Below are 14,423 nucleotides of genomic sequence, written 5' to 3'. Positions count from 1 at the left end.
AATACGGCAACCTGAAAGTTAGAATGTGACTCAGATTTCACACTATAATGTTTTAAAGTTTAAGGATTAATTTATTGTTGCAATAATAAAGAACATTTTTAAAAAGTGGTGTGAGTTGCATGCTTTTGAAGCATGGAGAAATAAATCAGCAAATCAGGCTGGTCAGGTTTTTGACATGTTCTTACTAATAAAGTGATATGTACAGTGTAAAAACATGTAAAAACATTATGGAGATTTAAAATTGCTATTGAATAGTGTTGCACTCTCTGTGAACTGGAAGAAGAAGATCTGATGAATTAATATTTGTATACCAGAATATTTTGGATGGATAGAAGATTTTATAAAAAGAGAAGCTGAGCAAATGATTCAGTTTCAGGAGAAATTATTTTTTTAAAGAGAATTATGTTATTGGGTTTGTTGTTTTTTTGTGTACTGTTGATATTATTGGGGAAATTCCACATTCACACAAAGAGATGGGCTGACTCTAAACCAAATTTTTGACTTTTTTTTTAAACTAAGAACTAAATATGTCACCAAGATAAAAGAGTAAGAAGGCAATTAAAACTAGCGTATGTGTTTAATCTTATTTAATGGATCACTGATTAGATTATTTTGTCTCTGTATAATTTATTATTATTATAATGTAATATTCTATTTATTTATTTTACTTTGTGCCTCTGGTGTGAGTGTGTACAAACTGTTAACACGTTTTATAAAATTAAGAAATGAAAAAAATGTTTTCAAAGCAGTTAAAGGATTACATACTTATTTATAGTATTCTCTAAAATCTTTTTAAATTTTTTTAATTTAAAAATGCATTTTTTAATTTTTAAATGCATTTTATTGTTGGAAGTTCCTAATAAATTATTTTTTTTAAATCCAGATTTTTACCAGACAGAAGCAGTAATTTATTTTCCAATTTTATGTTAAATGTTAATAAAAATTTGCAAAGTAACAAGTACAGCTATCAGGTACCTGTAGTGAAGTAATAAACACATTACTGCTGTTAAATGTTGCAGAGTAAGAGCATAAAATTATAGAATGTAGAATATATTTGTATAAAATACAAAATAGTGCCAAGATAAAGATAAATTATATAATTAGAATCAAGTACTTGTGTTTACACACAAAGTTACTTTTACCTCATTAGGTTGTAAATGCTTATTTCAGTTATTCACTAACAATGGCCGGCCATTTAAACCAAATAACACACTGTATCTGGTCATAAACCTGATAAAGGTTCATCTCAATACATTAGAATAAGATGAAAAGTCAATTTCCAGGAGTTCATGTCAAACAGACCCAACCAAGTATTGAGTCATATAGATAGACATACTTTCAGAGGCCAACATTTCCATATTAAACATACTTTTTAAAATTGGTCTTTTGTAATATTCTAATTTTTTGAGACACTGAATTTTAGGTCTTCATTAAATGTTACCCATAATCATTATAATTAGAAAAAATTAAATAAATTAAGACATAAAATGTTTCATTCTGTGTGTAATGAATCTATTTCATGTGTTATTTCCACTTTTTTAATTTAATTACTGACATAAATGATCTTTTATATGATATAATAATTTATTGAGATGCACCTGTATACATGAAAGATGAAGAAGGTTGTTTAAATATTATCCTAAAACATATTTATTTTCTTTTAAAGGTTGATTAAAAGAAACACAATAAAGCTCACACAGCAAAAGATTAAAACTCACCATTTTATTATGATAATGTTATTTGATATGTCAAATTACAAGTGTATGATGTAACATAAAAACAGTTACAAACATATGTATGCATATTTACATTATATATTTATGAAAAGTAACGAGCTACATCTGTATAAAGAAAATACAACTATGACATGAGTTATTGGGACTATAAATTTTACATCATATACTTGGTATTCTCGAACCATGATAAGAAATACCTAGACGTGTAGAAACCAATAGAACCAGAACGAGAGATGTTAAATTATAAAATGGAAACTAGGATGGACGTGAGGCACTTTTTTGAGGTTGTCAGGATGTGAAAGCCGATGGCACTAAGAAACTTTGAGGGGAAAAAATAGATGCACAGGAAAGAAATATGCACAAAGAGAGAGAGAGAGAGTGAAAGAAAGAGAAAAAAAGAAAGAAAACAGGCAGTGTTTACAGAATAGTTAAGAGTAGTACCATTTATACTGCAAGTTTCAAAACACAAATGTCTTCCACTATTTAGAACTAATCACATAAATGTTACATCAAGCGCTGTAAGATGAAAAAAAGCTTACATATAGTATCATCAGTGCACCAAAGCATCGGAGAATTGAAACATAACCACTCAACTGCTGTGAAAAGTAACCTTTTTAAAACAATACACTGAAGAGAAACAGGTTTATATAGCTTTTTTCTTCTTTTTTTTAAATCTACACAATGTCAAGAATGTACACTTGTATGCATTCCCAAAGATATGCACAATTTCCAAGATTGAAAGAGGATAAAAGACTAGCAGCAAAGTGGTTAAACTGAAGTCTTATATAATGCAGGTCAAAAAAATATATATATTAAAGCAGACAGACACATGTTGCATATATAATACAGTACATGACAGGAAGTTGCACTGTGCTGGTTAATGCAGAATGAGAAGTGTTATTTCAGCATTCTCTACACTTTGTATAAATGCACGTCCTACATTTTTGCTTCTCAGCCAGCAAGTTTTAATCAGGTTCATCAAACCTTGGTTCAGCTTGCGATAATGCAGGGCAATCCAATTACAATGGGAGAATATGACAAGCAACCAAACATTTGGTTACACACCAACCCCGCACGCAGGCACACACACACCACAGCCAGCACGCTGGAAAACTAACACACATACACTGAAAAATAGGTGTTTAAAAACAAGATAAAAACACTAAATCTGAGGGGAATTCTATTGAGACGCATTTTTATTCCCTGGCTTTTTAACTTTTTCGTGAGTTTTGTGGTCCTCTGTGTCTTTTATTTATTCTACTATGTCTTTTATTTATCTTATTATGTTTATCTGTTTTTTTATTGTTTTATTTATAGCATTATTTTAGATTTGTGCACTTATTTGATTATTTATTGCTTATTGTTCTAAGGAAATGTTTGTTTTATTGGTTTTATTATTCTATGTACAGCACTTTGGAGATGTTTTTTGTTGTTTAAATGTGCTATACAAATAAGGTTGTTTGGATTGGATAAATTAAGATGATTAAATCTAGAAATAAGCATATTGGACGCTTAAAAAATTAGAAATTAACTCTTAAAACAAGATAAATTAAAGCTGCAAGCAGCGATGAACTGGCCCGGACAGAGTGACCTGACAATTATTTGTTTCTCACCAAGATAAAAAAAAATTTAGATTTAGAAGTGTTAGGTAATTTATCTTGTTTAAAGAGTTGATTTCTTATTTTAAGTGTTCAACATGCTTATTTCTAGTGAAATTATTTGTCTATGCAGCAAGACCATTTCTAGGGCTGCAACTAAAGATTATCTTCATTATTGATTATTTAAATTATTAATCGATTAGTTGTTTGGTCAATAAAATGTTGAAAAATATCAATCAGTATTTCCCAAACCACAAGATGACATCATCAAATCGCTTGTTTTGTCAACAAACCAAAGAGATATTCAGTTCATTGTCATAAAGGAACAAAGAAACCAGAAATATTCACATTGAAGAAGCTGAAATCAGAGAATTTGGACTTTTTGTCTTTAAAAAAACTGCTCAAACCAATTATTCGATTATGCAGCTCTAATAATTTCCCTCAGATTTAGTGTTTTTATCTTGTTTTTAGACACCCCTTTTTTTGCAATGTACATACACACACACACATGCGCGCGCACAACACACTCGTGGGCGCGACAACAATGCACGTATATAGTAACACCCGCGCGCCCACACACACACACATGCACAAGTGTCATCACACACAGAGCAATCAAACATTTAAAAACTCACTGTCATGGTTATATGCTGTTGGAGAATTAGGGTTTAACAGTCGTTCATAGCTGATTTTCTCTGTCAACACAATAAAATTAGTGATTGTATCTAGCAGCTTTATATGTATGTATGTATATATATATTTATATATCAAACTTTTGAAACAAGTGGACTGCCACTACTGTACCGTGTTAGCACTATCCTTCTTCTACCGTACAAAACTAGAGAGAAACTCTATTAGAAGCTCAATAGTCATTTCCATCACAAACGCCCTCTACTTTTCAATGTGAAATAATACTAAAAGGTGACCTATGTACATAATGCTGTCAATTGAAGCTACAGTATATGCTGACAGCAACGATAAATACAGCTCTATCTTTAAACTTTCAAAGACAAAAAAAGCTGGGATTATTATCAGAACTTAAATATAGTGTTAAGTATTTACAGGTTGTTTGGAGTTTGGTACCAGGGGTCGGTCGTCTACCTAGATAGCGTTAAAGTGTCCTATCCCGTCACTGACTCAGTCTGCAGAGAGGTCAATGTGTTTCCCACGTTAGAAAGTTTGCATAGAAAGTAAAGGGAGCGTTGGTCGGGCTGGAATTAGGAAAATAAACGTTTCTCCTGTAAGCCAGTCTCGTCGAGACCGAGGCGCCACTATATTATTTTGAAGCAGGAGTGACAGGAGGTGAGAGGAGATGCATATCTTTTAGCAACAGCACGCGGACGTTGGAGCAGATCTGCTGTTAAATACTGAGCTGATTCACTATTAATTCCATGCTTTAGTAAGGGATCTTTTTTTTTTTATCAGTTATTGCAGCCAGACGTCCAAACTGAACTGTTTTATTACTGCTGGGAGTTTGTTGTTCACACTAGTTGGAGTCAATGGTTTTGTGAGTAAGACAATTTAAATCATGTTTTACTCTTTTAGGTGGGAAACGGGATTCAAACACAACTAGACTTCCCGTTTCCCAAAGGATCTTAAAGGAGTAGTGTGACATTTTGGGAATTCTGCTTATTTGCTTTCTTGTTGAGAGTAAGAGGAGACTATATAGTAGCTAACCCGTTAGCTTAGCTTAGCATAAAGACTGTAAACAGGGGGAAACAGCTAGCCTGCTAGCCAAAGATGACAAAATGTTCTTACTAAAAGCGCTAAAGCTCATTAATTAACATTATTTTATCTTATTTCATCTGTTAAAAAACAACAACATGTATGTAGGCCTGTGACAATAATTGAGTAATTTACTCAAACTAAAATAATGGCATGATTTTTTTACTGATCGCCCCTTGTGTTTACATGGGTGTTTAAATGTGAGAATAAACAGCAGGGTTTCCCCTATTATTATTATTATTATTATTATTATTATAAGACTGTTGAGCATTATTTCAGTTTCAGTTTGTGAGAATTATTAGGAAAAAAATGTATTTGTATATTTTTAATATATATATATATATAATTATACAAAATGTTTTTAATGTGTATTTTTTTTCAATTGTATTTTTTCAGTTGAATTATGTTTTATATAAAACAAAATCCACTGTTAAAGACATTTTTTGAGTTCAATAAATGCATTATGTTAAATGTAAAAAAAAAAGGTTTACTTGCATTATTATGCTATTATATTAACATTAAATCAGTGGCATGAAATGGCCTGAAAATAACAATAGAATCATTTATTTTAAATTTTTGGATAATATATCCTCAAACAACAGGAGTTATTATGACAGGCCTACATATGTACGTACATGTACATATGTTATTAGTGAACTTTACAAGTGCTGGAGGCAGATTGTGTTTATTTGGACAAAACCAAGCTCGCCCTTTCCCCCGGTCCAGTTTTTATGCTGACATTGGAAATAATCAATTTTCTCCTCAAACATTCCCAAAGAAAGCAAACTTCCCAAAACGTCAAACTATTCCTCATCATCTCTTTGTTCTGAAGTCAAAGATGCTTCGGGAAACAGGACGCTGTTCCAAGTCAAAGCCTTAATTAATAGTCAGTGGTGACGTTACATAACACCAACTCAACAGTGCATATGAAGACCTATGCACACACACACACACACACACACACACACGCACACATACACACACATACATAACACCTGTATGTTTTTAAATAGCTAAGATACTCAGCATTCCTGAAACAATGCATTCATTCATCCAGGGCCTGTTAAATGAAGACATACGGAAGGAGGAGTGGACTTCTGAGGAACAAAGAATTACTACATTTACACAGGATATGACAGGAAAATAAAACAAAAAGGGAAACAAAACTGATTCATGGGACAAACATGAAAATTTGGAGAGGGTGCTGCAACCAAAGCTTGGAGAGCAGTGCTTTCAGGAGGGTTTCCCCCACATGCCAAAACTGAATATTACATTAGTCACATTTATGTACAGACTAATTTTAAAAATCTGGTGGATTCTCAATAAAAGAACAAACCTAATTTAAGTGCCTCGTCATTTAACCAAGGAGCACCGTAACCCCTTTCATTCACCGAAACAAAACTTGCTGGTTGAGCAACATTTTCAGCCTTTGCTTCAAAAATAATTATAAAATGAGCAGGAAAATAACAAATAAGAAACAAAAACACCAATTTCACTACAGCAGTAAAAAATAACTGGACTAAAAATCCACTGGAGTAAATGAAATTGCCATGTATTGGTTTCAATTTAAATGGTTCAAGAGGTTCTAATGCTATTTTCATGATGTGGAAAAGAAACTATTTTTGGGGAACTCTGCATGGTAAAGTCGTTACCATTTTTTTCCCTTCTAATCGTGGAATCGATCCCTTTATTTTGGAATGCAATCAAATGGTCTGGATCACCTCGGGAAAGCAAGGTAATCATTGAAACATCTTCTTAATGAATGTCCAAAGCTTCACCTTCAAAAACAAGCTGTTACCTTTTGATTTTTCTCAACATTCGATGGAAAAGAAAACAAGGAATTGGCCAAACATCCACCACATCAACATCTCTCAAATGTTAAAATTACACTACATATGGTGGTTAATGTACCACGAGAATTTGAGAGGGTTACCTTTACTCAGGGGGGGAGGGGAGGGGAGGGGGGGAAATACCATTTCTAGTGCACTTTTCTCTGTCTAGTAATTACATTGTCAGCAAATGCTTAAGCCATGAAGGAAAGGCCACTGTTACCCAACTGTAAATTCACAAAAAAGCAAGAACATATCCCTTTTAGCATACTCAAACAGCAAGTATTTTTTCTGAACGCAGAATAGTTTTGTTTTCTTTTTTTGTCATTAAGTTGTCGCTCTCTGTACAAAAGACAATTTTCCTTCATAAAGTTACACATTTCTTGTAGTAGAGTTCTGACATTTGTGGCCTGGTTTTTCGTCAATGCATGAGTGTGAATGTGAGAGATAGAGAGGTGTGTGTTTGTGTGTGTGTGTACAGGTGTGTTTAGTAACATCTCCAAGTCTATTAATCTTGACGCTGCCTCCTCCTCTCCTCCTCAGATTAAGCTCCTGAACTTAGCTTGATGCTCAGAGCTCCCACAAAGCATATGGTTTGTCCTCCACTGCTGCTTGTCGGCGACAAACACAAACTGAAATCTCCAAAAGCCCTCAGAGCTGGGGATCAACAACATATCACCCCGTCTGAGAGGGGAATGAAAAAAGGATGCCGGCTTTTTAATTTTCCGCTTTTATCCACTTCCTGTGTTAGCTAGCTTTGAGGGTGTCCCAGAGTCCGTCCTCAGGTCACCCCGCGGCCTTGTGCTTGCCCCCACAGCAGCGGCAGGCCTCGCCACAGTGGTGGCAGGCGCGCAGGGGCAGGTAGCAGCACATGCAGGGCGCGATGAAGGAGAGCGCCACCAGGGCCAGCCAGCGCAGGCAGAACTGCTCGTCAGATGTGTCACATGAGCAGGGGTCCGAGAAGTCGCCCTCGGAGTCGGACATGCAGTGGTACAGCATGCTCTCGGCGCACAGCATGCAGCTGACTTTGTAGATGCACTGCTTGATGGGGTCGGGGGCGTCCTGGCACTGCCCCCGCCAGTTGTCCTCGTGGTTGAACATCTCCCGACAGTAGATGCAGCGCGAGCGCTCGCCGTCCTCTCGCCGCCGCCGGCCCTTCTTGGACTTGAGCAGGGGCGAGGGCTGAGTCTTGATGGCCGTGTCCTTGCCCAGCCCCAGCCCCATACCTGTCCCAATGCCCATCCCGGGGCCAGAGTGGGAGTCCCCACCGGGGCCGTCGGGGAAGAGGTACTCGCACTTCTTACTGTCCAGTTTGTGGAAGGAGGAGGGGAAGTCCAGGTCCTCGCGGTTGGCCTCCTGTTTCCACATGACAGGGTGGCGGTAGTCCTCGTAGCCGCGGATGAGCACGTCTTTGCGTGGGTTGATGCGAACGATCTCCTCTTCGTCCATGCTAAAGCTGACATGACGAGTCGACTTAAAGGAGACCTTGAAAAGAGGAGAAAAGGAGAATTAGTTGGATTGCATAAGAAATATAAGAATAATGGGTATATAGCTGCGTCTCAATACATTAGAATATGATGGAAAAGTCACTGCGTTTACACACTAAGTTACTTTTACCTCATTAGGTTGTAAATGCTTATTTCAGTTATTCACTAACAATGGCCGGCCATTTAAACCAAATAACACACTGTATCTGGGTCAGAAACCTGATACAGTTTCATCTCAATACATTAGAATATGATGGAAAAGTCAATTTCTAGTAGTTCAAGTCAAACAGCCCAAACCAAGTATTGAGTCATATAGTTGCACATACTTTTCAGAGGCCAACATATACATACTAAAAATACTTTTTAAATTTTTATTATCATTAAGCGTTGGGAACACCTGCCACCTCCTTGAAGCCTTTGGAGTAAGGAGAAGAAGTCTGTACATTTATTCCCCCAATTAACCATTAAATATGCCATTAAAATATTAAAAAAGCCCAAGGGGACATTTTTAAATGTCATTTTGTCTGATCAACAATCCAAAACTCCAACAAATCCAGTTTACAAAGACGTAAAACAGAGGATCATCAGCATATTATCGTATTTGGGAAGCTTGTCCTGAAAAATGTTTGGCATTTTTTGCTCAACAATTTACTTAAACCCATACTTTATCACCAATTATCAGGATTTCTGCTCTACTTTTGATATTTCTGGGTAACTTTATCCCTCTCTTACACACATCAGTATTGAGATGTCGTTGAAAAGTAGAATTTACTGGAGATTTCAGTGCTGATGGTTAAACTTCATAAATTCAAAAATAAATTAAGACATGAAATATTTCATTCTGTGTGTAATGGGTCTATATAATGTGTTATTTCCCCTTTTTGTATTGAATTACTGACATAAATAAACTTTCTATGATATTCTAATTTATTGAGATGCACCTGTACTAATCAGGTTTGAGATGTGGTTGTGTGTGTGGAGGAGGCGGACCTGTGGAGGCAGGTAACGGCGGGTGCTGGAGGGGAACTCGTCGAACGGTTGGGCGCGGACGTAGCAGCCCCTGAATGGCTCGTTGGAGACGACGTTGTTCAAGGGAGAGAAGGGCTCTTTCATTGGGGTACAGATGGAGGGAGGCTCGTCACACACCTGGAGAAATACAGACAAAAATCATGTCAATTTCATAGTTTGTGGACATCAATTTGAAGAAAAACTCTAATACATTTTGTTTCCCTTTAGGTCACATATGGAAGACACACAAAACACCTGACATGATTTATCAACTAACCGGTTTATTACACCATTTATCAAACACGGAGAGAGTAAAAAACAGGCCTTATTTTCAACTTCCCAACACTTCTTGAATTAATCATCTGTGATGAACTTGTCAGTAAAAATAACCAAATCTAAGCTTAAAATAGCTTTCATCAAGATCACTTTATTCTACATGTTTCATTAGAAATTGGACCGAAAACTCTTAACATCTCTGCTTGTGGCTGTCAACTGCCCAGAGGCAAAAAATAGTCCGGTCACGCAAAAAAGTGCAACACCACTTGGAATGGAAATACCGATAAACCCAGTAACCTCCGTAAAAATGGCAACCACTTGGCAGACAGGTTTTTTATTTTTTACTAAAACTAACTATAAAAACAAGAATTTGCCATTTTACAGGTTTTTAGCCGCGACAACACCTAATGTCTTTGCTAGTCGCCATCAACTGCCAAGGGGCACAAAATAGTCCGGTCACGCAAACAAGTGCAACACCGCCCCGGAAATATTGGCGGTAACCTCCGTTACAATGGCAACCAACTGGCAGACAGGCTTTTTCCCTAGCCAGATTCTGTAAAAAACAATAAATTTTGCACTTCTCAGCTCAACTGAGGAGCCATGAATGACTGCACTGAGACCAAGAGTCGCATGACAAAAATTCAATGAAGAGCCGGCTGAAGAGCAGGCTGTTTGCAAGACAAACAAGAGTTGTAGAGGTTGTAATAAGGTAAATAGTTTAAAAAATGTAAAACACGTGAAGCCCCCACTTTCTCCCAATATTAGCTACACTTGTAGGCACTGGGAAAAAGGTTGTTTATTTAGATTTAGATTTAATTTCATTACAATTTTTTTCTAGTAAATTACCAAAGAAATTGAATGCACTTATTGTAAGTCGCTTTGGACAAAAGCGTCTGCTAAATGACATGTAATGTAATGTAAAAAAATTCAACGTTTTTTTTAATGATTTATGGCACTGCAGCTGTTACACTGCACAAAATACATTTCTGACTTCTTCCAACTTCAAGCTATGATTTTGCTGTTTCCATAGAGGTGCAGGATTTATACAGTCATGGAAAAAAATATTAGACCACCCTTTTTCTTCAATTTCTTCATCATTTTAATGCCTGGTGCAACTAAAGATATATTTGTTTGGACAATTATAATGATAACAACAAGTATAGCTCATAAGAGTTTAATTTCAGAGCTGATATCTAGACATTTAACATGGTTTTCTCCATAATAACCAAAATCATTATCAAGAAAACCATGGAAAACGTCTAGATATCAGCTCTGAAATTAAACTGTTATGAGCTATACTTATTGTTATCATTATATTTGTCCAAACAAATTTCCATTTAGTTGTACCAGGCATTAAAATGAACAATAATTTAAGAAACCAAGGGTGGTCTAATAATTTTTTTCCATGACTGTATATTACAGAGAAAAACATGTCCACAGCATGTCTAAAACGTGCAGTTCAGGGAGTTAACGTAACAATGAGTGTTTGTTGAAGCCCTCAATCATTTATCAATCTCACACTCTCTGTTACCATCAAACTGTAAGAAGCACTGATGGTCAATTCACTTTTCTTGACCACAACTGTTTTGACTCGGGGTGTGTAGGCTGTGTGTGTTCCTCTTGTAGCCACCAGGGGGCATCCTGCGCCCACGCTTGGCCAGATGACTGTGCTGTGTGGTGATGACTCAAGGCCCTTCTGTTAAGAACTCAGAGTTCCCATCAGCCTTGCATGTGTTCCCACAAACATTTTAACTGATGCAAAATCTACAAACACGGGCCTAAAAAAAGAGGCACTTGAAACACGCGAATAAAAAACGAGCGAGAAACGTCGGGAGGCAAATCGAACCTGAGCGAACATTCCTTCCACCTCACGCCGAACAATCTGATAATTACAAGAGGGAAGCTCACTGTTGACATCAATCAGGAGGAGATGTCTATAAATAACAACTTGTGAATGCCACAGTCTGCATCAAACACGCTTTAAAATACAAACGTTTCTAGAGCTAAAATAAATAGTTCTCGATCCGACAGAAGTGGTCCGATACTTCAGTGCTCATGGCAACAACATCAAAAGTGATGGCTGTTCGTGATTCATGCGTGCAGAGGTGATGAGAGATGGGGGAGGATTGTCAGTTATTACATCAAGAGCTGTGTGATGATATTTCATGTCCAGCGTTATTTCAGCCACAACCATCTGTACAGAACTCCCAGCTACATGCAAATGGCACGAAAATAAGCCGAATTAGGGATGATTAAATTCGAAGCCTTCCTTCTCAATACAGCCTTTATAGATAAACTGTCTGAAAATGATCCAAATAAGCTGCAAATGAAGGGGCTTCAAGGTTACATCTCTCTTCAATTCCCACTCAAACATGGACACACGCCGAGCTATCTTCGCACGTCCGAGTTCGATCCAACCATATTCGAGCATTGTACACACTGGCTAGCTGTCCCTCTTTTCCCACACACACCCCGACCTCATCAAGGCAGGGTTAGTCCTCCTCTCTTCTCCTTCTCCCACCCTCTCTCTCTCTCTCTCTCTCTCTCCCTCTCTCTGCTCTGCGTGTGGAGGAGGCTGCTGGCTCTGGTTAGTCAGTGCCGTGTGTAAAGTAGCCCACGCCAGTGCTTTAACGCACAGCGGAAATCTGGTTTGCTCCCAGCTGCTGCTACAGTAATTACTGTCCTGTGGTTGCTAAGAGATGCTTCCTTTGACTTCTTTTTTTCCCTCTCTTTCTCTTCTTTTTTTCCCCTCTCTCTCCTCCACTTGCCCCCCTCCTTTCTCTCTAGACTGCTAACACATGGTGTGTGTATGTGTGTGACTTTTCTCCCTCTTTGCCTCCAAACATACCAAGCGGTGTAACGCACATCCACGGCGTCTGCAGGGGAATGTGAGGAATAGGAGACAGTGGAGGGAGAGAAGAGAAAGAACAGAACAGGAAAAAATGACTTTGTGTTGTATTCATGTGTGTGTGTGTGCATTTGTGTGTGTGTGTGAGAGAGAGAGAGAGAAAAGGAGAAAGAGAGCGAGAGGCCAAAGAGTCTGCCGAGGGAATGTCATAAACCAGCTCCAGCTGGAGAAATGCAGCACAGAACTTAAAAAGCCAGATGACAGCTGTGTGTGTATGTGAGAGAAAGAAAGAAAGGAGCGAGGGGTGGGGGGGTGAAATGGGAAACAGACTTGGGCTTCCTTTTAAAGCGCTTGCCTAAGCCCCACCATTCAAAGGCATGCGTGGGGGCCAATCTGGAGCTGAGCTGACCCTAGAGATGTGGCTGGGTGAGGAGAGAGGAGAGGAGAGGAGAGGAGAGGAGAGGAGAGGAGAGGAGAGGAGAGGAGAGGAGAGGAGAGAGGAGCTAGGGGCAACCTGGCTCCACACCAACATCAGGGATCCGTGCACTTCCGCCCTCAGAGGCACTGGGGCTCAGGACAGGGAAGGCCGGGTCGGCCCACGTACTGAAAACCTCCAGAACATGCTGAATCTCTGTGTCAGACTGAGAGGAGGAGGAGGGAGAAAAGATGTTGTGCATACTCGGACGTTTCATCACAAAATGGTTTATGTCTGTATATATGTGTTTCTCACACTCTAAAAATAGCTCTTGGCTTAGATGACTGAACCATCAGTGGTGCTCATCTCTGTGTGTTAAGTTTTTTAAAAAAGAGCCAAGTTCCAGGTTACTCCCCATGTACCATGTATCCTGTTAACCAGGGATGGGCAACTTAAATGCTGCAGGGGGCCACAATTTTTCATGGACACTACCACAGGGCCACATATAGGACCATGTACTTAACCAGATATGATGAAACTGCAATATTAAATATGTTTACCCTGCAGTAACTTAACATATTTCATGCTCAAATGCATGTTTAACAGTATAAATAGGAATGCAAAAGGTTTGAAGCAAATAAAAAATAACCACTTACTGTGATTTCTTTTTTTTCAGTGCAAGAACAGCAGACCAACTTTAATTGCAAGAAGTTTTATAGTTTAATTTTGTGCATTTTTACACTGCACTTTTAAGATTTCATGCTCAAATGCATGTAGTTGTACTGAGGGCCACTTCAAGTGAGGGTGCGGGCCGTCTGCGGCCCCCGGGCCTCCAGTTGCCCATCCCTGCTGTTAGCATTCGGCATTATTAGCTGTGCTGCAGAGAGTTTGATCATGTTTATAAGCTAAATATGAAGCTATAGCCGGCGTCTGGTTAGCTTAGCTTAACACTAAGACTGGAGGGAAACAGCTAGCTCGGCTCTGTCTAAATGTAACAACCTGCCTTATTAACATGCTACATCTTGCTTATTTAATTTGTACAAAAACCAAAGGCTTAGTTGTGGTTGCTTTCCCCCATAACTCCTCCAATAAAACCACAGTGTGTCATTTTTACGCTTCAGGTTTTGTACTAATTAAAACAAAGTTGTATAACATGCTAAACAGTGAGCTTTAGAGGTAGGTGTGTAGGTGGATTTTGTTAAGACAGAGTCAGGCTAGCTGTTTCTCCTGTTTACAGTCTTTAAGTTGGGCTAATTGGCTTCTGCCTGAAGAGCTTCATATCTAACAATAGTCGCATCAAGCATCAAAGCTAATAAACACATTTCCAAGTAATTGGAATTACTTTGAAAATCTGTTTTTCTGCCCTTTCAAATATGGAGAAATCCAGTTTTCTCTGTTTTATATTGCATTAAACTAAATATCTTTGGGTTTTGGACTAACAAACCAAGGCATTTAAAGACATCACGTTTGCACTTTGACACTTTTCAAATCAAAAGATTCA

The 14,423-nt window shown here is 37.9% G+C and overlaps 1 protein-coding gene across 1 annotated transcript in view; it reads right to left on the bottom strand.

Annotated features, from left to right (window-relative positions):
• Positions 1-1,707: 1,707 nt before the first annotated feature.
• The window catches only part of spred1 (sprouty related EVH1 domain containing 1), a 53,356-nt gene continuing 40,640 nt past the window's right edge, over positions 1,708-14,423 (bottom strand). The window contains exons 5-6 of the mRNA XM_059352794.1: positions 9,366-9,521; positions 1,708-8,373 (exon numbers count right to left, since the gene is read on the bottom strand). Coding sequence (XP_059208777.1) covers positions 7,675-8,373; positions 9,366-9,521 — 855 coding nt within the window. The 3' untranslated portion in view covers positions 1,708-7,674. The remainder of the gene's footprint in view (positions 8,374-9,365; positions 9,522-14,423) is intronic.

This window comes from Centropristis striata, chromosome 16, assembly GCF_030273125.1.
Source record: "Centropristis striata isolate RG_2023a ecotype Rhode Island chromosome 16, C.striata_1.0, whole genome shotgun sequence".
Lineage (NCBI taxonomy): Eukaryota > Metazoa > Chordata > Actinopteri > Perciformes > Serranidae > Centropristis > Centropristis striata.
The sequence above is the reverse complement of the archived record's forward strand: the minus strand, read 5'-3'. Positions and strand labels throughout refer to the sequence as shown.